The sequence below is a fragment of the Desmodus rotundus genome, chromosome 4 (assembly GCF_022682495.2).
Source record: "Desmodus rotundus isolate HL8 chromosome 4, HLdesRot8A.1, whole genome shotgun sequence".
In the NCBI taxonomy this organism is placed as follows: Eukaryota; Metazoa; Chordata; class Mammalia; order Chiroptera; family Phyllostomidae; genus Desmodus; species Desmodus rotundus.
In genome coordinates, this window is record NC_071390.1 from 8,065,967 (window position 1) to 8,088,378 (window position 22,412).

General features: G+C 40.4%; 1 protein-coding gene across 1 annotated transcript in view; it reads right to left on the reverse strand.

Moving 5' to 3' along the window:
- INPP5F (inositol polyphosphate-5-phosphatase F) overlaps positions 1-22,412 on the reverse strand; it is a 69,086-nt gene that overhangs the window by 36,066 nt on the left and 10,608 nt on the right. The window contains 2 exon segments of the mRNA XM_053922941.2: positions 2,675-2,811; positions 15,838-15,918. Coding sequence (XP_053778916.1) covers positions 2,675-2,811; positions 15,838-15,918 — 218 coding nt within the window.

Consider the following 22,412-nt stretch of genomic DNA (forward strand, 5'->3'; position numbering starts at 1 on the left):
GTAAAACAAGGGCCTCCTCAGCCTGAAAGGCTAACTCTTTTCTCTAAGAACAACCGCTCCCTGCTGTCTCTTCCTCTGGTCCCCATGCCATCAATCTCTCTGGGTTCTTCCCACATCTGACCGTTCCTTCTCAGTCTCCTTGGCTGGCATCTCTTTTCATCGCTAGAGAGGACAGTGGCTCCCAATGTTCTATCTTTAGCTGTCTTCCTGTTCTTCAAGCTCTGTCTAGAAGATTTCATCATTTTCCTCATTTTTAACTACCCGCACGTTGAATTTTAGATGCCTAACTCCAATCTTTGCTCTGCACTCAAGACCCACACACACAACACTGACACACCAGTCCCTCAAATTCAGCATCTCCAACCGGTCAACATCTGTTTCTCAAATCTCATTGCTTCTCTGGTTCTGCCCATCTCAGACAATGACTACACCACCCATGGGATCACTTAAGCAAAAAGCTAGTAGTATCTTCCATTACTCTCCTTCCTAAAGTCTCTCCTATAAAACCCAACCACAGAATCCTCATTGCTACTGCATTAATCCAGACCCTTACCTTTTGCCCACACCAGTGCTTCTCAAAGGAAGTGCTACTGGCTTAACAGACAAGAGAATTCTTGTGCACAATTACCCCTCTTAGGGTGGATGCCCTAACAGCCTCCATTCATGAGCTGGGGAGCCCCACTCTAGCACCAGGCTTCAAGCACTGAGCACAGCTTCAGGCCTCCATCCCACACGCAGCCCTTTTCCTCCTCTTTACTGGGCAGGGGAGGAGTCTCTCCCTGCCACTGCCTGCTTCTGGATCCAGAGCCCAGAAGGCCCAGGGCCTCAGTTCAAACTACTGTTCTGTTTATAGTCCATGAGGATACTACTACCCTCCAAGCCCAGCAATGTCTCCTTGTTTTTCTTCTCTTTTTTAACTATCCTCTTCCTGGGCTTAGAACAGAGTTGATATATGCCCAATGCCCCCAAGTTCTTTCCTTATCAACAACTCCAAAATCCAAAAAATTCTCAAACCTGAAAGTTTACTTTTTAAGTTTGTTACAACTCATTTACAATATGCCAAAATGCACCCTAAACTGATATGAGGCTATTGATGTAATCATTTACCTCCTTAGTATGAATATTAATGACTGTTTAAGAAATAGTAATGTGTTACATTGTAGAGTAACACCCCAGACTCACAGGGTATATATGAAATACACGGAATAACCTTCTCAATAACCCCCCCAAAAAACTTGAATTCTAAAACAAATGTGGCCCCAAAGGTTTCAGATAAGTATTGTGACCTGTATAGCAAAGCACAAGCTCATTTTACCATATTCTCCAGAGGTCCATCTCTACCTTTTAGAAGTGATTTTTCTAAATAGAAATTTAAAATTACTTTTTAAAAAAGATTTTATTTATTTTTAGATAGAGGGGAAGGGAGGGAGAAAGAGAGGGAGAGAAACATCAATGTGTGGTTGCCTCCCACGTGGCCCTCACTGGGAGCCTGGCTCGCAACCCAGGCAAGTGCCCTGACTGGGAATTGAACTGGCGACCCTGTGGTTCGCAACCCACGCTCAATCCACTGAGCTACACCAGCCAAAGCAAAATTACTTTGAACATAAACCTTTTCAATGAATATTTTAGAATCTTCTGTACATTTACCTCTAGAGAAGAAAATGTAGACCACTATCTTTTTAAAAGGTTAAATTAAGTCCTACCACAAAATATGGACAGAGAAAATTACTTCTTGGCATCCTTTGTCATCCTAAAATGCTTTGTTTAGGCAGAGTTCTTGGGATCACAACACATCGTGTTGACAGTGGGATCACCTTCCCTTTTCCAGAGGCCCGGCCAATTCTGTGCAGTGGGTGCTTAGGCCCTTATCACAACACGGACGCACAGGGTCCCAGACAAAGCCACCACCGCGAGCCCCACGGTGCTCCCCTAGTTCTTCTACTATTCCAGCAACTTACATTCACAATCAAGATTAAGAGCTGCTGTGGCTGCTGCTGTTTAAGGAAATAAAAATAAATGATTTTACTTTAAAAGTTGGTATCTATCTATGTCCATCTGGAGCTAAAATTTTAAACAGATGTCTAATGGGAAACTAAACATGGAAAATGATGCAGTTATCTATTAAGGCAATGAGATACAGCAAATACGATATGTGGACATGAAACACAAGCCTATAAAACTTTAAAGGATTTTTTTCCCAAAAGAAAGAACATCTAGGTTCTCATTTATTTGAACCTCACGGATTCTTCATATCCTTGTATAGATCTTTTTTATTTTTTAATGGCACAATGCGTTGAAAAAGGGTGGCAGATCCTCAAAAGGTTAAACATAGAGTGACCATATGACCCAGCAATTCCACCCCTAGGTACATACCCAAGAGAAAAGAAAAGAAATGCCCACCAAAAATTTGTACACTAATATTCAGAGCAGCTCCCCACCCCATCGTCACCACCTCAACCAAAGCAGTTCTGTCTTCCTGTGCCTCACATACTGGATTTCGTAGATTTTGAAACAAAGGTTGTACTACTAAAATGAAGTTTGAAAATCGCAAGGTTATTTTAAAGATGTAATCCATCTCTAAAATTGTATGATTCTGGTCTATTAAACCAAATCTTCATGATTACTATTATATTTATATCAAGGTTCCATAAATCGTCCTGAGATGGTACCTTACCTCTAGCTCCAGATCCTGAGGCTCCATTTCCGAAAGTGAGAGCACAGCAATTTTGGTAACTTTACAGACTTCATGGTCTCCTGGAAGTTTGCCTACCAGTGCTTTCTGCCGAATTAAAATGAGCCACCATGGAAGATCTGAAAGAGAGGAGTCACACTAATGTCTAGTATCTATAAAGTGTTACTGTCCTGGGAAGTTGAAGGTGAAAAATCCAATAACAACAAAATAGGTGCAGTAGATATAACCCTTTAAGTACAGCACACAACAAAATATTAAAATGGCCCTTAAACACGTGGAAAGATGTCCAGTCTCACTCATAATTAGAGTGATCCTGTTCTCACCCATCAGGCTGGGGTAAATAAAAAGTATGAGAGCACATCTGCTGGCAAGGCTGTGGGGGAACAGTCACTCTCGCACAGAGCTGGAGGGACTACGCACACACAACTTTTCTGGAGGGGAGTTTAGTGATACCCAACAATAAAACACACGCACTTACCTTTTAACCTAGCAAATCCCACTCTTATGAATTTACCCTGAAGATACACAAGAACACACAAGTATACACACTCAAGCCTATTCATCGCAGCAGTTTGTAATTGCAAAATACTAGAAACAACTCAAATGCCCAGACAGAGGACACAGGTTGAATCAACTAAGGTACATACACTCAATGGAGAACTAGGCAGCTGTGAAAGAGTTAAAAGTGTTCTGTGACTGGTAAGGAGTGATTCCTGGATATATTATAAAATCAAAGTACAAAAGACTATCTAAAGTATGCTACCCTTTATACAAGAAAGAATATAATAGAAAATATTCACATATCTGCTCATTTGGACAAAAAACAAGAGGCAAGGTAAGTCAGAATTAATGAGATTGGTCACCTACAGGGTATAGGCAGAAATGGAATGGGAGAAGGGGGAAACGGGAACAATAAAAGTGAACGGGAAATAACAGTTCTCTGAGTACATACCCTTTTGTTAGAACCATGGTGATGTTTCATGTCTTCTCAAAAATAAATAGTTCAAATACACCAGAATGTGGGGGAAACTATTTGCAACTAAATGCAAATAGTAAACCAACTTAGCTACAAATGGAAAATGTAACCATACTATAGGAGATAGGGAAGAAAAAACTAATCTAAATAACTTTGGAAAAGAGTATTTTGTAAGTATAAAGACAAAAACAGTTGAACACAATATTGCATTCTTGTTAGTGAATTTATTTTTCAGAAGGGTATGGATTAGCAGTTCCAAAATTACTTATGTGAATACTAGGACTGAGCAAATTAGTAAATACATTGAGGAAAGGAGGGATAAAGGAAGGAAGATGGTAAAATAAATGAAATAAATGTTAAAATTTTAAAAATTGATTTGAGAGAGAGAGGGGAATGGGATGGGGGAGGGAAGAGAGGGAGGGAATGAAGGAAGGGGAGAGAAAGAGAGAAACATCAATTTGTCCCTCTTATTTATGCATTCATTGGTTGATTCTTGTATGTGCCCTGACTGGGGATCAAATTCACAACCTTGCAGTGTTACTGTAGGTAGCAGCTAGAAATAAGCAGCTGGAGGGAAAATAAAGGAGGGCCCCTGCCATTACAATCTAACAAAGAACTTAAAACAGGAGGCTGGAAACACACAGAAGTCATGTCTCAGCAATTACCTCAGCAGTCCTGAGCCTGGTCAGATAAAAGTGCCTGGTGTTAGGAACATCACCGCAGGGACTGTGCAGGAGGAGGGGAGTCCTTGAGGCTCTGTGCTGGGAAAGTGAGCCTCTGTGACAATTTCACTGAGACAAACAGCCTTTACTAACTGAGAAAGACAGCCTTTGTAGCTGCAAGTTATCCCCAAGATTTAGAAGCAGGAAAAAGGGATCCTAAAAACTGACTAAAGTATATAACCCCTGGACCCCAATTGTCAGTGTACTTAGATTAGTTAAGTACCCACTTGTAGCCTCGGCTCAAGTGTATAGAATAAACTTACTAACAAGTTTATTTCTTCCATACCTGGGGCATTCAAACTAGTCGGATGCCTGCCTGCAGCTTTGTGCTTGTCTTCATAAATAAACTTTCTATCTCATTTCCACTAAACATGTTTGTCTCTTGCTTGCATTTGTGTCTTGCAATCGAGACACGAACCCAGGAACAAGTTGGGGCGGAGCAGGGGCTCACTCAGTTCTTTCCCAGGGAAAACGAGTATCAGGATGATGCTCCAACCAATGAGTTACCCAGCCAGGGCAAGAAATCTTTAATAAATATAAGACAGAAAGAAGAAAATACCCAGAGGCCCAATAGTTATCTTTCCAATGCAAGCTATTACTTCTCACAAACAATTTTTAATTAAATGAGAAATAGCTATGAAAGACCACACACAAAAACAATTTTTCAGTTTAAGGTTATACACTTAAAAAACATTTTGTACTACCTAATTAACACCAAAAATAAAAGTACTTAAAATAGTGTTTCAGGAATTTCTTATTGTAGAAAAATAACAAAGTATTTCAATTTCCCCTACTTTTTCCTCCAAACATTAATCAACGCTCATTTTAGGAACAGTGTTTTGAAGATGTGCTTCAGGCATTTCATAAAATGCAAGAGTTTGGAAGTGTTTCATAATTCTTTATAAAGTAGGGTGGAAATCTACTGCAAAGTTTCAAGGCTTCTAGAGACCATTTCATTACTCATTATCATTAAACACTAACCGAGGACCTACCGTGTACTGGGAAGGCATGAATCAAGGTTACCTAGCACCTAATGCACAATAAACCTAACACATAATAAATAAAGCACATAAAACATAATATGCTATTGGATGGCAATACATTTTGTTGAATAAAAAGAAATCCTTACCCCAGGTCTCTTTACCTCACAGGAGTAATTTCTATTTTACACTGGACAGTTTAGAGTGTTGGCAGCTGACCAGACAAGCCAACATTAGGAAGCCCTCTTCCAAGTTAGGCCTTCTTGCTGCAGTTTATTACTTTGGACTCATTTTATATTAACATCATGCATTGTAATCTTGATAAATTGCAGCTATGACAAACATAATGTGCATAATCAAATGTAATAAATGTCTTTCCAATAAACCATCTAGTGATATAATACCAAAACATAAGATTATTAACTTTCAAACACAAGTTTTACCCCATATACAAGCTCACTTGGGAAACCAAAAGGCATTCCTTCCCCACAAAAACACTGGTATTGCCAATATTGAAATTCAATTGCTCTTTTGGACACTTTCCAGTTTCTCTGTATCTCTTTATAAACATTCATGCTATGACCAAAGGTAAAAATAAAGAGAGAAAGTGGGTCTGCTAATGACTCTCATATGTTTACCTCTTTTAGCTCGCTCAATACTGCAGACTATACTCCTGATGACAAAGCACCCCCCTCACCTCTCGTAGGTCCGCTTCTCCTGGAGCCAGGAACTGGAAGTAGAGAGCACCTACCGTTTTAACACTCAAAGCCGACAGTGAATGGAGGAGCCAGCACAGAATTTATAATTACATCCACCTGCCAATAAATACTAAACTAGGTGAATACTATACACTCCAAAGTCATTTGTAACATAATATTCAAAGGTAAATATTTAAATTCTTGAAGGGCTTCTGCAGATTGATTATGCCTCGATGAGCCACAGAGGCACCTGCACTTGCACCGGATATGTCAGGGGATGGAGATGTGTTGGTAAAGAAAAGAATTAGGCCCTGGCTGGTGTGGCTCAGTGGATTGAGCGCAGGCTTCAAACCAAAGGATCGCCGATTCAATTCCCAGGCAGGGCACATGCCTGGGGTGCAGGCCAGGTCCCCAGTGGGGGCCACGTGAGAGGCAACCACACATTGATGTTTCTCTCCCTCTCTTTCTCCCTCCCTTCCCCTCTCTCTAGAAATAAAGAAATAAAACCTTTAAAAAAAGAAAAAAGAATTAGGAAAGGGGATTATATTCAGTTCACTTTTCCTTTCTTCTGTGTCAAGCTGACAATAAAAATACTCACCTATGTTTCTAAGATAATCTAGTAAGTGGGATATCTCAAGATAAATTATGTTCCAATTTGAAGGATTGTGTTTTTGGTCCTTACAAATCTTGAGCAGAAATTTAAATTGAGTCCAATGTGTGCATAAAACCTACTCCACTGCTGTCTGTTGCATAAACTATTAACTGGCCACTTGGTGCTTCTAAATGAGTATGAGCATAACTAGGTTTATGCAAACTGATGCATGGATTTAAATTTCTACTAAATATATGATTTCATGGTAAGTTTAATATACTTTTTGTTTTATATTCAAAGCCATTTCTATTTTTTAAAACTACATTCAGGGAACTGTGGGGGTTTTTTCCTTAATGGAAATAGAGTACCACACATCTCTGACTACAGCTCAGGGAACATTACACATCACTTAAGCGGAATTACAAGCACTACTCCAATACAACCACCCCGGCACTGTTATTTTCACTGTCAGGTACACGGTAGCAAAGTACGTCATACTGGGCATCTAACACTCTCAGTGACTCAAGAGCTAATTATTAATTTGTTTCAAACATCATAGCTACTCAACATAGCTTGACTGGTTGCTCTGTAGCTTACGAAGGTTTCCTAAGTCTGGGTTTATAGCAAATTGACGATGACTCATGAGGAGAACATCTAGGACAAGAGGCACTTTTAATAGGCTCCACTTGAAATTATCAAACAGTGATATCAGAAGCAGATTCAGCTCAGCCTATGACACTTAGGATGAATTTAAATTCCTAATAATGAACTGCCATAAAACTAAATAATCTCATACTCTATAAAAAGATAAAGCCTTTTATATCAATAACAGTCTTAGAAAACTAGAAAACTCTAACTTTTAAAGTATCATTGGGCAAAATGAACTTTTATATAAAAGTGCATTTTCTAGAAAACTAGCTTATCCTCTTAAAGTGCTAAGATCTTTTCTTATATGTTTATTGAAAACATTACTATATTACATACCTCTCTACCTATTAAGTATAATTAAGTATACTAAGTATATTTGGGATTTTTATTCATGATGCAGGCTTATAGGCATGAAGGCAAATCACTGCTTTGAAAGGTGACATACTATGTTTCAAGGCTGGAGGCAACTGCCCCTCCTAAGAGGATCCAAGCCCACACGCTGTAACAAACCCGATATCTAAGTCGATTAAATGAGTTGCCCTTCATTGTCTGCTCTGAATGGCTGATACTGGCCACTTCTAAGTAAGTGAGAACTTACTATATTTACCAAGAATTTCCTTTCTTAAACACAATTAGACCTGATAATAATTTAATTGTAATCACATCAAAATGTTAAATAAGATCAAAAGTTTAAAAAAATATATAAAGGAGGAAATAAATATAGAAAGCACCACCTTTATAGGTGGCCCATACATACACTCTTACCATAACAACTCCTTTTTCTGAAGCTGAAAACTTCTCCTACCGCTGCCATGGAATCACTGAGGAAAACAACCGGCGTTTAAGAACAAATGGGTTTACAACTAGCAACTGGAATCACAGCGGAACAGCAGAAGAGGCAAGCTCAAGCTGGCTTGTCTCTAAAGTGTCTCTCCGCCTGAAAACGTAAAATCTGCCAGTCACAATATGCTCAGAAATAAGAAGCGCGCTTGTCTGATGACACTTAGGAGAGCCCAGAACTGTGGGTCACATTCAGGTATCAGGTTCAAGCACTGCTCCTACCTAGGAGGTGGGACCATCTGTACTGCGGAGCTCAGGTTAGGGACACGAGAATGACAGAAGTATCTGAAGCATAAAGTGATAGAACGGGCTGAGGGGGGCAGAGAGAGAAGGTAGAGGCCATTTAGCATATAGGTACTGAGGACAGTAAACGGAAGGGAAGGGAAGCAAAAACGAGCAATGAGAAGATGCCAAAGAAAGGAACCTCTCGGGTGGAGGGATGGGGAGAAAAGGCACACGACTATAATTGAATAACAATAAAAAATTAAAATTTAAAAAAAAAGAAAGGAACCTCTCACACCACTTTCCTGCCCAAAACTATGAATAGAATAGGTCCACTAAACTACAATTAAACGATTGTTTAAGGGTTAAGGGTTAACCCGGTACCTAGTCACCAATGAAAATCTTACCTCCAAAACAAACAGGAATGACAAAATGAATATGAAGTGACTGTAACTGAATTACATTTTCTGTTTTATCTTTTTTCTTTGTTTCTTTTTTTAAATTATATTTTAAGTCATTCCTATTTTGGTAGACATGTTATGCCACAAATAATGCTATTTCCTTAGAATACTTCCCTCAAAGTAACTTTAATACATTTAAAAAATCACCAATCAGTTACCAAAAGATAGATGTATTTAATTATTTTAACTAAGATAAAATCAAAAATAATGACAACAGGCTACACCAAAGGCTATTTTCTGACTTAAATGTTTTTAATAGATTCATATACCATATATTATAATGATATCATATACCATAAAATTAACCCGTTGGAAGTACATATGCAGTGATTTAGTAGATTTAGAACTGTGCAACCATCATCATGGTCCTTACAAGTTTTTAATGATGTGAGCTGTCAGCAGACAATAAAACAATCTATTGCTCTCACAAAGCAATTGTACACAGACAATGAAACTCGTGTTTAAATAGAAGCAATGTGTAAACTGTAACTGAACAACGATAAATAAAAAGGAAGCCCTATGTGAAGGCATGACCCAAGGACCACAGCTCCAGCAGAGGCTGAGAGGTCTGTCGGGGTCCTGCCTGGCTCCTCTTCCCGTTTCTCCAGTGCCCTTGAGGAGTGGGGTTTTCTAAAGGCTTTTAGGAAAATACAAAGCAATGCTAGTGACACTCCATTCATTCCTCACTGAAACATGTAATATATTTCATGTCCTTAGTGTCATAGCAGGAAAGTCTCCACAGACAGCAGCAGACTAAAATTACACACTTAAAACTCTATGCATAGTACATTTCACTATTTTAATGATTGAGACATCTTCACCACTGCGAAAGTGGAGAAACAGCAGATGGCGAGTACTATTTTAGTGAATGAGAGCTATTTGAGTGAATTGTGTCTGTCGCTGTTCAATACTACGCGTAGTGATTCCCTTAGTTTCTAAATGAAGAGCCTCTATTGCCAAATTAATCAAGATTCCTGACAATTTTCTCTTCAAACTATTTCTGAACATATCATGAGATATATACTTTTGCTTTTTCTATTCAGATATTTCTTACCCAACAGAGCTTATCCTTGCCTCAGTCTTCACAACAGATTTCAATTTAAAAAGCTTTTGAGACCCACTTAAAGTCTCCTGCCTAAAGCAATCTTTTCAGGGAGAGCTGCGTGAAGATACAGCTACCTCCCCGACATTACACAGAAAACAGAGAGGAAATACATCAGTGAGGGGGACCTTCTGCACAGCTACCTACTCTGCCAAGACCTGTGTCTCCTCTGCCTCCCTGCCCCTCACCCTGGCCACGTCCAGATGATCTTACTTTCGGCCCTCAACTTCCAGACGCCACCTCCTTGGGATGCCCTCCATGCAGGGCCACCAGCCCTACCAGTCGGGCCCCTCTGTCACGGTCTCACAACAACCCACATTTTCCTTCAGCAGCTTGAGCCTAACAATAAAACTGCGTAGTCTGGTAATTAATGTGCATCCCTTGCATTCAAGTCTGTGCTGCTGGAAGCTTTGAGTTTTGTTCACCCTGCAGCCCCGAGCACTGAGGCAGGCCGTGGCTCACAGTAGGCACTCCATAAACAACTTGTTAAATAAACATTTTCTGCATATTTTTGAATAGCCTCTGCACCGGGGGGGAGACAGCAGTGTGCAAAACAAACACAAACAAAAAAGAAAACACAAAATAAATGTGCAACTAAAATTGTGATAAGAATTTGACTATCATTCTCACTTCCTCCTGGACATCACAGGAATAAAAAAATATTGACTTTTCCATCAAGTTTAATTTCCTCTCATCCAGTTAGCACATTACATGTCTCTTCTACTTTCTGTCCCTTATATTAATAAATCCTAACTGATCAAAAAACAGTCAGACACGTCCAAGTCGTCAGAGATAGATACGTTAAACCCTGGCTGAAAGTCCCCCTGCCTGCAAGTGGCTGGGGAAGAGGTCTTCTGCACCGAAGAAAGGTTAGCAGTTTTAAATAGGCGTCTTCTGGGCACCAGGGTTAACAGAACCACTGTTTTGGCAGAGCTTGCAGAAAGCAAGGGCAATTCTCAGCAAAGAATACCACACCAAATAATACTTGAAATTCTTTCACCAAACGTTTTCTAAAAAGGGCACGTGGATTATGAAATATGACCTTCACAAATGCTACTAACATTTTACTACTAAAAACATTACTTTGTATAATCTCCACCATGTAGTCTTTTAGTGACATTAAAATCACTACAGTTTCAGCAAATATTAAGATACTGGAAAAAACAACGCAAGGTTAAAATTTCTTCAAAACTGTATAGCTAGAACTTAAATTGTTCTCTAATAGATTATCTGACACTTCTAAGTTACGTTTAAAACTAGGAAAAAATTTTAGCCCACTTCCATTGAATGCTTACTATTATCAGAACCACGCTAGGCACTTCATGTGAGTTTTATTAAATCTTACAATAACTGTATCAAGGAGCTGTTATCATCTTTGTCTTAGAGTCAGCTACAGAGGCTTATTAGATGAAGTAACCTGACCCGAGGCAACTGTATGGTCTGCAGGGTTTGGAGTACCCAGCCGCTGTCCCCCTCTACTTCCCTCAAGGCGCATACCTTTCTCTCTCTCTCCCTTCCCTAAGCTCCAAGGGCCCTTCTTTTGCTTCTGTAACTTATTTCCTGAGCCTACGCAGCCCAGCTGGCTCATTTTTTCTACCTCTGTGACTTTCTAAATAAAATTTTGTTTATATTTGAAGAAAAAAAAAGAAAGGCCTTTAAAAAGGTAATTAAATTTAAATGAGATCATTAGGGTAGACCCTAATCCAATATGACTGGAGTCCTTTTAAGAGGAAACCTGGACACAGACAGAGAGAGAAGATAATGTAATGTGAAGACACAGGGAGGAGACGGCCATCTACGAGCCCAGGAGGGGGCTCAGAAGAAACCGCCCCGATGACACCTTGATCTCAGACTTCAAACCCCCAGAACTGTGAGAAAATAAATTTCTGTTGTTCACGCCACCCAGTTTGCAGAACTTTGCTGTGGTAGTCTGAGCAAACTAACACGGTTCTAAGTCACGCCTGCTTACATTCCCAGAGCTCAGAGTTCAGTGACAGTCACGAACAGCAGCATGGCTCACCCACGCCGTTTTAAGACTGTCGATGACATCTGTTCAAATAAATTTATGTTCCATCTCATCAGGAAGAACAAAAGTCATGCATTAATATGTAGAGAGTAAGTAGGAGGGTGAAAAAGTTTGAGTACCTATGTTTATTCCCCTCATCCTCCACCCTCAGACGGTGAGACGTTCCCATGGGAAAGTATGCCTGCAGTGACTACCTCGGCTCCGACGCAAACCAGGGGGACACCACTGGTGGTGTGGCCAGAGCAAGAAGCTTACGGGGGTACGGGGAAGGGAGGAGGCATCCCCAGGACAGAGAATGAAGAAAGAGAAGGCAAGAAGAATAAGATGAATGCTCAAGAAGCAAGGAGTTGGGGGCGGAATGACACACACAGGGTGGGGCTGCAATTCTCTCTGTGGGTGAAGAGCAGCAGGGGGCCCAGCAAAGTTTTCCTGTGTTTCTTCCCCACTACCTTTGTTAACAGCCAAACCTTAAAGTGATGTGACAAGGGGGAAAAAAGGTAGAGATTAGGAAAGTGAAAAAACAAACACTTTCCAGTTCACTCTACCCCCCACCTCTCCCTCTTCTAAAATATCCTATATAGCAAATACTCCCAATGCCTACCAACCCCTTGTTCTTGTTTTTCATCCAAAGAAAGGCAAGTGGGGCAAGAAGGGCAGTACACGTAAGCGGAGCTGACCGCAGGAGATGACCATACCTCACCACCTCCTAATGAGCGCACTTCCACAGCGCCATAAACTCATCAACCAGTAACATGTTTGTACGCTGCTTGCAGGAGACGATTTTGGGGTTGTCTGCCAGGTCCAGACCTTACTGCTCTAACCGCCCCTCCTGCCTGGAGGAGCATACCTCTCAGAAACATCTGGACTTTGTGATCAGGGAAGGCCCTTGGCCCAGTGGGCCTTTGCCCTAGGAGCCTGAACTAGACTCCTACTCAACCCCTGATAGCTACTCAGTTTGCACTGACTGTAGGATGTTGGTTGCTTTAAGGGCTAGGGCTGGTTTGAACACCATAAAAGGGCAAACATTCTGTCCTACATACACAGAAACAGAAAGCCAAAAGGAGAGAAGAAGAAAGGAAAGGTACAGGGAGAAGTGGTGGTCAGAAACCACCCGCATCCAGAAAAAGTAACCTTGGATCCTATACAATGTCCACTTCTTGGTTTTGGTTCCTTAGGTTCCTTATAAAATTTGGTTGTTTTTGTTTTGTTTTGTTTTGTTTTGTTTTGCATAAGCTGACAGGTTTGTATTTGCAACCAAAAGAGTTTTTATAAACTAGTGATTTATAATTTATTAAGTACCTTCAAGTACACTACCTCATTGGAGACTGATAATATTTTAGGAAAAAAAGAAGGCAGTTATTTTTACTCGTGTTTTACTGCTTACAAAGTAGAAGCCCAGGGACATTACAGCCCCAATGAACCAGATGCCTCTTGTGACATCCCTTCCCATGGTGACTCAGGGCTCGGCTATATGACTTCCTTTGGCCATTGGGATATTAGCAAACTTAGTGACACAAGCAGATTAGCCCTTGCACATTGGGTCTTGTCTTCTGGCCACCACCCTGAAAGGAGAGAAGACCCACGAGAGATGAGATAACAGGGAAGGAGATGCCACGTGAAGGAAAACTGAGACACCTGGCTCAAGGCTGTCACAGTAAGGCCCCCAACCAACAGCACACAAGAGCAGAAGAGCCTCTGGGTCAATCCACAGACTCATGGGCTATTACAAACTGTTGTTTTAAGGCATTAACTTTCGGGGTGGCTTTTACACAGCAACAGATAGATAAAAAGGTTGTTAAGTAACTTCCCTTATATCTCAAAGCTAATAAATAAAGCTTGAATCCAGGTCTTTTGATTGATTTCAGTGATTTATTCACTGCTCCAAGGTGTGACTCAAATTGAAGAAAAATAACTCAAAAGTTTCATACACTTTATTAAACAATAGAAAATGAATGTTAGCTCAGAACACTCAGCTGTGAAATTATCTTGTCAGCATATAAATGAATTAAAAATATATGTATGTAAATGTGGACAGGTAGGAGAGTTAACTAAAATACTTATCACGGTTACACAATGTCTAAATGCTTTTCTCCACTGTATTGAAAAAATTTTTAAACTATCAAAGGCAGAGTATACAACAATGCTTGTAGCAGAATTATTTCTAATAGCAAAAAAAAAAAAAAAAAAAAAAAAAACCAAACAAACAAAAGGAGGAGGAGAAGAAAAAGGAAAAGAAAAGGAAAAGGAAAAAATGCTATTACTCAGTGATTGGAAAAAGGATGATATATTCATACAATATTGTAAAGAAAAAACTAAAGTTTCATACATCAACATGGATAAGTCTAAAAAAACATAAAGTTGATTAGGGGAAAAATGTGAAAAAACACTAACAGCTTAATATCTCTATAAAAAATCCCCAAAATACAATCCTTAGCAACACATTGTTTAGGGATACATATGTAATAAAGGCAATAATGAAAATCAAGGAAGTAAATACAAAAGTTAAAATGGCAGGTTCTCGTAAAGGGAAGGAAGCAGGATGTGCTTGGAGAAAGGCACAGCAAGGGCTCCAAAGACATTGCTCCCGTTTCATTTCCTAAGCTGGGTGGCGGATGTGTTTATTTTACAATAACCTGTACCGTGTATCTGTGATAAACAGCTTTTGTATCTAAAATATATTTCATAATGAAAACAGATTTTCAAAAGCCACCAAAAAAATCTAACAAAGGAAAACTAGGTTGTCTCCAGCAATATGTGCTTCATAATACCCAGAAATCAACCTAGCTCCCAAATGCTCAATAATTGTATTTTACAATAAAAAGGGGCACACTTTTTACTCCCAAATACACAGCAAGAATGGTAAAGCCTCCAATAGCCATAACTTTTATTAAAATTGATACCCCCCAAAAATAGATATTTAAATTTAATGCTTAAACTATTTCATTTAGTCTTTTTCAAAACTTTCTGGGACCCACCACAAAACATCTATTTTCTCAGGAACAAAATTACTTTTAAACCCAGGACAGCTGCCTGTCCTTCAAAGAGAGGGCCTTGTCCAGGGGAGCTCAACCCGCAGCCCACAGGCTGCGTGCAGCCCAGCATGGCTATGAATGCGGCCCAACACAAAATCGTAAATTTACTTAAAACTTTATGAGATTTTTTTGTTGTTGTTTTCATTAGCATTTGTATATTCACTGGGTAGCCCAAGAAAACTGTTCTTCTTCCAGTGTGGCCCAGAGACGCCAAAAGGTTGGACACAGCTGGATCTTACATCAATTTGCGTGACCAGATAGGACTCCTGGAAAGGACCACATTCCATACGAAGAGACCCAAACTCTTTCCTGCCCAAAGTTGATTGTATCAGGTATGGACAGCTGACCCAAAGCCATCAGTCATGGTCTGCCACCTGCCTACCTCTCCAGCCTTATTCCCACTATCCTCTCCCTTGAAATCAGTGCAGGTGGGATATCTTTCCATCAGAGCACCTACCACCATTAGCAAATAATTGTATATTTATTTCAGTGATTATTCACTGACGTCTCTCTTCTGTCCTACAGTGTAAGGTCCATGAGGGTGAGAGTGGGTCAACTTTCGCTCACTGTTGTGTTCTACCAACTAGCACAATTGCTGACACATGGTAGGCATTTGATTTTTTTTTTGTAAAGAGGAAGATAGGATTGTAACATTATGCCTCCTTTTCTCTAAAGTTTTATTTTTATTTCATGAAACTTACAGGGAAATATACACACTTTAGTGAGACCCATAATTAAGACAAAGGAATCAAAGCCGTAACAGAACCTACATGTATCCTCAAAGAAGAAAACGTCATAGAACACCACATTAAACTTGACAAGTTTAAGGAGGTGACAGAAACATACCTGAGTGAAGCTGAATTTTCCCAATAACACCTTCTACCAAACCCAAACAAATGGGATTCCAGGCAAGAAGTAGATCAGTAGCTAAAATAAAATAAGAAAACAGACATGAGAAAACATTCATATGAAAACGGTATATTAAAAAATGATCAATGTCCAAAAGGAGCAGTTATGAACACCCAGAACTGAATACATTACTAGCAAGCAACTTTTGAAAAAAGCATTAAACCCAAGGCCCAATAAGGCTTCTGTCCTAAGGACATTTGTGGGGAGAAAACGGACTCTGAAACTCTGCTCAGATTGGAGGCAGTACTCTGGCGCCCCGCAGTGGAGGAAAGAGGCTGGTGCACTACAAAACAGCAGAGAAAGCAGTCACCCGCAGTCCTACAGCCCTAGCCAGTCCCAAACCTAAAGACCAGGCCTGCAAAACTGCCATTGAGATGTCCACTTACTGGACCACACAGTCTGGGAAGCACCCTTTCCCAAAGAAGCTTACACCAAGCAAAGGAATCCAGAAAGCCAGCGCTCTTTTATGGGACTTCTAGGTCAAAAAATAATAGGAGCTGCTTCCATTTATTGAGTGCCTACTGTGTGCCAGGCATCCCAATCAGGGCTCCTCACCTCAGCCACAGAACAAATAGTGATTTGGGTGACTGTTTTCTCAGTTCTCCCAAGAATGGCCAATAACTGATGCCGCTCAAGTACTTGCCAGGAACAGGCACTGTCTCAGGCTACGAAGATATAAAAATAAAGGAGCAAACAGCCCAGAACAGAACACCAATGGGTACAGGGAGATATGAATCAGTAAGACTGGAAAAAGTAAAAGTAAACAATTGTGGAGGGACTTGAATAAGACTAATGAGACCACACTTCCTGGAGACCAAGGCAGGCGGATAATGACAGGTAGAACAAGATGGCAGCCAGCAGTGAGCTGATGGCATTGAAAAGAGGTGGGGCCTGATGGTAGGAAAAGGAGCTAGAAGGTTATTCCAAAAGTCTTGGCTTGAAAGTACATAGAGCTACCCTAGCTTGGGGAGTGGGGTGGGCAGTAAGTAGGTGAAGAATGCAAAAAAGATTAACATAAAGCACCTGAAAGGAAGTCGTATAAAGAGCAGGAAGAGAGTAAATCAAAGATGACATTGAAACACAGAGCCTGTCCCCAGTGGGAGAAGATGCAGACATGGACTGAAGAGTAAGAGGGCACAGAATGGACAGGGTGTGCGGTAGCAGGGAGAAAAGGTGGGGGAGAACCTCCTAACTCAAGACCTTTTTGCATCTTTGTCATTTTGAACCATGTGAATACATCAGATACTCAAAAAAATAAAATTTTAGCTTGAGAAAACAAAAACAATAACCAAGTTTGTGGAATAAAGACTAAAAATAATATTCGCTGATAATCTTTGAGGTTCGGAAAGAGAATCAGTTAAACACATTAAGAATAATTCACAGTGGGATGATCAAGGAGAAATGTCCAGATGTAAGAACCAGAGATATTAGAGGAGGAAAAAAACAAAAACAGAAGATGACAATATTAGAAGTACAGGTGTAAAAGTTAACCTTTGAAAAGGAAGGATATCACTTTTTTCTAAGTCTGGAAGCAGAGATGAAAGGCTAAACATAGAAATGGGGAAGAGAAGCAGATGAACGTGTTGGACGGCCTTGACTCAGTAAAAATAGGAGTCAAAGGCATCTTTGCTGTAGCAGGGGAAGGACAGGGAGGAACAGAGGGGCAGCAGAAGCTTGGTGTGGTGAAGGGAATCCAGAAAGTCAATTTCTAAATGTTCTATGTGTGCTTCTAAAGCATGTATATTTTTTAACTTAGTGTTTTCAAGGAAAAAAAAACAGAAAAATTGTACCATGTAAGGGGAAACACTTCATGAAACTTGTTTCTGGTATATACATATTTGTTCACCAGGTCATGCTTATAAAAGTATCTCTTACTATGGACCTCAAACATCTGAACACACTCTTTAACTTCAGGGCTAGGGCTCATTATATCAACTTTGTTGATTATGTTGTTCAAGTCTTTTATGTTAACTTTTTTTGGGACTCTTTAACCTAATATGTTTGACAGTAGGTTTATTTTTTTTAACCTCATGCTTTGTGTTTTATATTTTTGAGACTATGTTGTTAGGCATATATAAATCAGGATTTATAATCTTCCTGGTAAACTGCTCTGTTTATCTCAAATAATGTTCTTTGCCCCCAAAAGTCTAGCATGTCTACCACTAATATTGTGAAGGAAATACATTAGGCATAAAAAGGGATAAATATGAACATTCCTAATCCAATTGTATTAGTTCTACTCCCCACAGCTTTAGAAACAAAGTCCAAATTCCTTGGAAAGGCTTGTAAAGCCCTGCATGGGCTGGTCCCATCCACCTTCCTCCTGCCTCCCCACCCCCAGCATCCTGGTCTTCCTTCAGTCACCCAGAAGTATGCACAGGCTGGCCAAGGAATGCTGCTCCCCACCCACTTCTGCCTGCTTCTCATTCCAGACTCAGGACAAGGGTCACTGGTGTTCCCTGACACACTCCCTCCTCTACCCACCCAGCGGCCTGGAACAGGATCTCTTTTGTGACTCCCCTGAACCTCGCTCATACTTCCAGCATAGCACCTTATTTTGGTTTAATGCACCTAATTACTGACTTGCCTGTCTCCCTGACTGAGCAGGAAGCTCATCAAGAGCAGGAAGCTCATTAAGACCTAGTCTCATTTAGCTTTATGGCCCTAGTGCACGACACAGCAGGCTCCAGAAGGCTGGGTGAACAAATGAGTGTATGATACAGGATGGAGAGGCAAGTAGAAGTCAGGTAATTTGCTGTGAATCACGTTAGAAGGGTTTACTACCTTAAAGTGGTAAAGTCAAAGTCATCGGTCATCTCAGAAAAAGACATCAGGGCTGGCAGAGGCAAAGTGGCTGTCCAATACTACACAGCGTGTCAAAATAAAAACACCATTTCCCACTCTCAGACCAGGGCTCCTTCTAACACACGTCTAACACCACAAGTCCCCCTCCCAAATGTTGTCAGGTGTAATACTCTCATTTTGCTTTTGTGTGGGAGTTTCAGCTCACCATCGTTCCAGCTGCATAAGCAGGACCTGGGCGATATCTAAAATGTTTTTCTTTTTTTTCCCTTTTCTTTTTATTTTTTATTCTTGTTTATTCTATTACAGTTGTGACAATTTCTCCCCTTTGTCCTCCTCTGCCCAGCGAAATGCTTTTCTTATTCACCAAGTCCTATTAGCTGATGAACAGGTCACTTCTCTCCATCCCACTACCACTGTCCTTGCCCAGGGTCAAGACCTCCTCCATGGTCATCATTTAAAAAGCTCTTGCAGCACCTTATCTAGCAGGCTGCTTAACACAAAACAGGCACTCAAATATGGATTGAATGCAATGAGGACTCCAGACAGTTTGGTTCTGCGGGACCCCAAGGTAAAGGCAGGGGGCTGCAAGGACGAGGCTGAGGAACTACACAGGGACTAATTCAGGAGGCCAACAGATAGTGAGTTCAGGAGCTGTTTTCTCCAGACACGGCAGACTTGCATTTGAGATTGAACATCAGGGCCGGTGCACAGGACCCACGGGAGAGGGCAGGCCGAAAGCAGAGACCCAGATGAGCACGTGCACAGGGCAGCCAAAGCTGACTCTGGAATCGAAGCCCGAAACGAGTCTAGAGGTGAGGGCATGACGTGTGCACAGCCCAGTGCGGTGTCCCAGGGAAAGAGTCCCAGCTCTGCGACAGTCTCTGCAGTCCTCTCAGCTGCTGTTCCCTCTCTTGTAAATGGGAATTTCATCTAATTTACAGGGCTTTTATTAAGATTAAATGAGAGAATTATGTGAAAGTGCCCAGCACAATGTCTGGGACATAAATGTTCAATAGCTTTTAGCTCAAGTTGGGAAATGTATATGCATTTAAAATTCCAGGTTCCTACCACTCAGTAAATCTCTTCATAGATTTTTATTTCAAGGATCTACATATGGCTTTAAAAAAAAACAACCTTCAGTGTGTTTGACTTATTAAATCTATGGTAAGACCGTAATCCCTGAAACCTCCTCAGAGTAATAAATGGTTAATGAAAATCTCAATATCTAGATATGCCCCTAAAATCGTTTCCTCATAATATGAAACGTAGATCTGCAGCTCTGATGCAGCTCCAAACTACACATCCAGTCTCAGCCCCAGCCACCCAGCTCTGGTCCAAATGGCAAATCAAGCATGACCGCCAGCTTCCTCCTCTCCTCTAAATCCCCCATGGTGGGGGAAAAGGGGGTGGGGGGAGAGAGAGAGAGAGAATAACTAGAAGTAGAGGCTAAACAGAGGTAAAATTATGCTTGGGAAAAAGACATAGCCATTGGTAGATTTTAGTTATGTGTGTGAAAATAAGTACTGGGTTTTAAGTCTTGAGAAGCCATAGAAGAATATAAATAGAATGGTAACTTTCAGTCAGCAACAGAAAAGCACCTGGCAAAAATTCAAGATGTCCAATGGAAGACAGGAAAACGTAACAGGAAAAAAATAAGTACAGAAGAAAAAGTACAATAAATGGAAAACAAGAATAAAAGGTAGAAATAACTCCTAATATATTAAATACAAAGTTTCAACTAACCCATTAAAAGTCTCAACTATTAAGTCTCAACCCCTCTATCGGTTTATCTAATTCTACGCCTATTTTGTTTACCACTGTATACCTGTGGCCTAGCAGCCATTCATTCCATGGTTATCGAGCCAAATGAATAAATAAATGAGTAAAAGTATTCATAAAAGAGCAAACCAAAAATTGAATTTCTCCTATCAATTGTTTATTTTCACTGACTTTTAATTGGACTAACATTTTAAATTGTGATCACTTTTAAAGCAAGCCCTAAAACACCAGTCTTTTGATAAAAAGCATTTATCTTTCAAAAAATGTAATAAATGATGAGCATGTGATGTTTCACAATGAAAGATTTACCTAGAAATTCAGAGAAACAATCTCTAGCTTGTGTCCATGGTTCCTCACACGAATACAGAGACAAGAGACACAAGGCAATAAAGGAAGCCCTGAGGCAGGCAATGTAACTGGCACAAGAAAAGAGGCTCAATGTGTGTTTTTGAACTGCTGGGGTTTTTTTGACTTTGCTGTGCTGTACAGTGCCTGGCACGCAATAGACAGACACTTCAAAATGTGTGCGTATGTGTGTGTTTTAATCTGTTACTGTTTATTAAGGAAACAGAAAAAGTGGCATTAGTAGTCAGTATAGAGGAGATGTGTAAGTGATATTAGTCTAAGCATATGTCTCAAATATATTCAGTAACAGACATGCTTCACCAATATTAATGGCTACTCTGGAAGCAGAAGGCATTGGAGTGGCAAAGAAAATGGAGAGTGGGTTCACACTTTCCACAAAGAACAGCCATGTAAGTCATCTGCTCCAACAAGCATACTGCTTTCTAATCTTCCCTTCAGGAAGTTTATTCCAATGTAGCATACAAATTCAAAAGAGAAACGTTTGAAGTTTGCAAATAGGTTTTGAAATTTGGCATTGTCAAAGTTATCTAGTAAAAGAGTAGATATTGCTTATAAATTAAAAAGGTAGAGCATTTTACAAATAATGCCAGTTTTTAATTAGTGAAATAATTACAGCAACATACGCCAAAAGATACAAGTATTTTGTCATAAGCTCAATTATTTGACCCAGTAGGTCTACATTTCCAGATTCATTTGGCAGTTCATGGCTTCTGTTTTCACATGCCCTCCTCTTCCTGGTACACAGAAAGTGATTAAATACTGCGCGCCTGCAGAGAGCATGAGTCATTCATTCCAAGAGCCCAGAGTGACGACACTCCCTCGGCCCAAGAACAACGGTGGGTTTTTCACTGCTGCTGAACTTTATGGGCAGTTTCACTTGCCTAAGAAAAGAGGGGGGAGGTGGTGGTGCCAGGGTACACATAAATAATCAGATCCAAGTCTCATTTCCTGCTAAAGACAATGGATATTTATTGGTCTGAAAAGACAATCACTAAAGTCAAAGAGATGAGGAAAAGGGTTCTAAAACGAGGAACTGAAAGTTCCAATTGTTAGCTCATCATGCTAACAATATGCTTCAGCTCTTGGAATTTAATTGGTCAGGATAAACAGCTAAAAGAACATTTGGATTTAGGAGCATCTTAAAAATGCAAAATTTGATACACGGTTTTTTGAACACTCTAATGGTGATCATTTTCTGGCATTCAGCGAGTTAAAGAGCTAATCCAATTTAGAAATTCTAGCAGCTGGTGATTTCCCAGTGTGAACACCAACTCACTGGCTGCTCATTCTGGCTGCTCCCGATTATCCTCTGGGCGGGTTATAAAATACTGATGCTGAGCCCCACCCCTCAGAGCATCTGACTCAGTGGGTTAGGATGGGGCCCTGACACAGGTATTTTGTAAAGCTCCTCCAGGTGATTCTCATGTGCGGCCAAGTTGAGAATAAAGGGGAGACAGCAGTTTCCCCTTATTGTGGGGTGGGGTGGAGCAGTGGATGCCTGAAACTGCAGATAGTACAGAACCCTATATTTAACTTTTTCCTCTACATACATAACTATGATA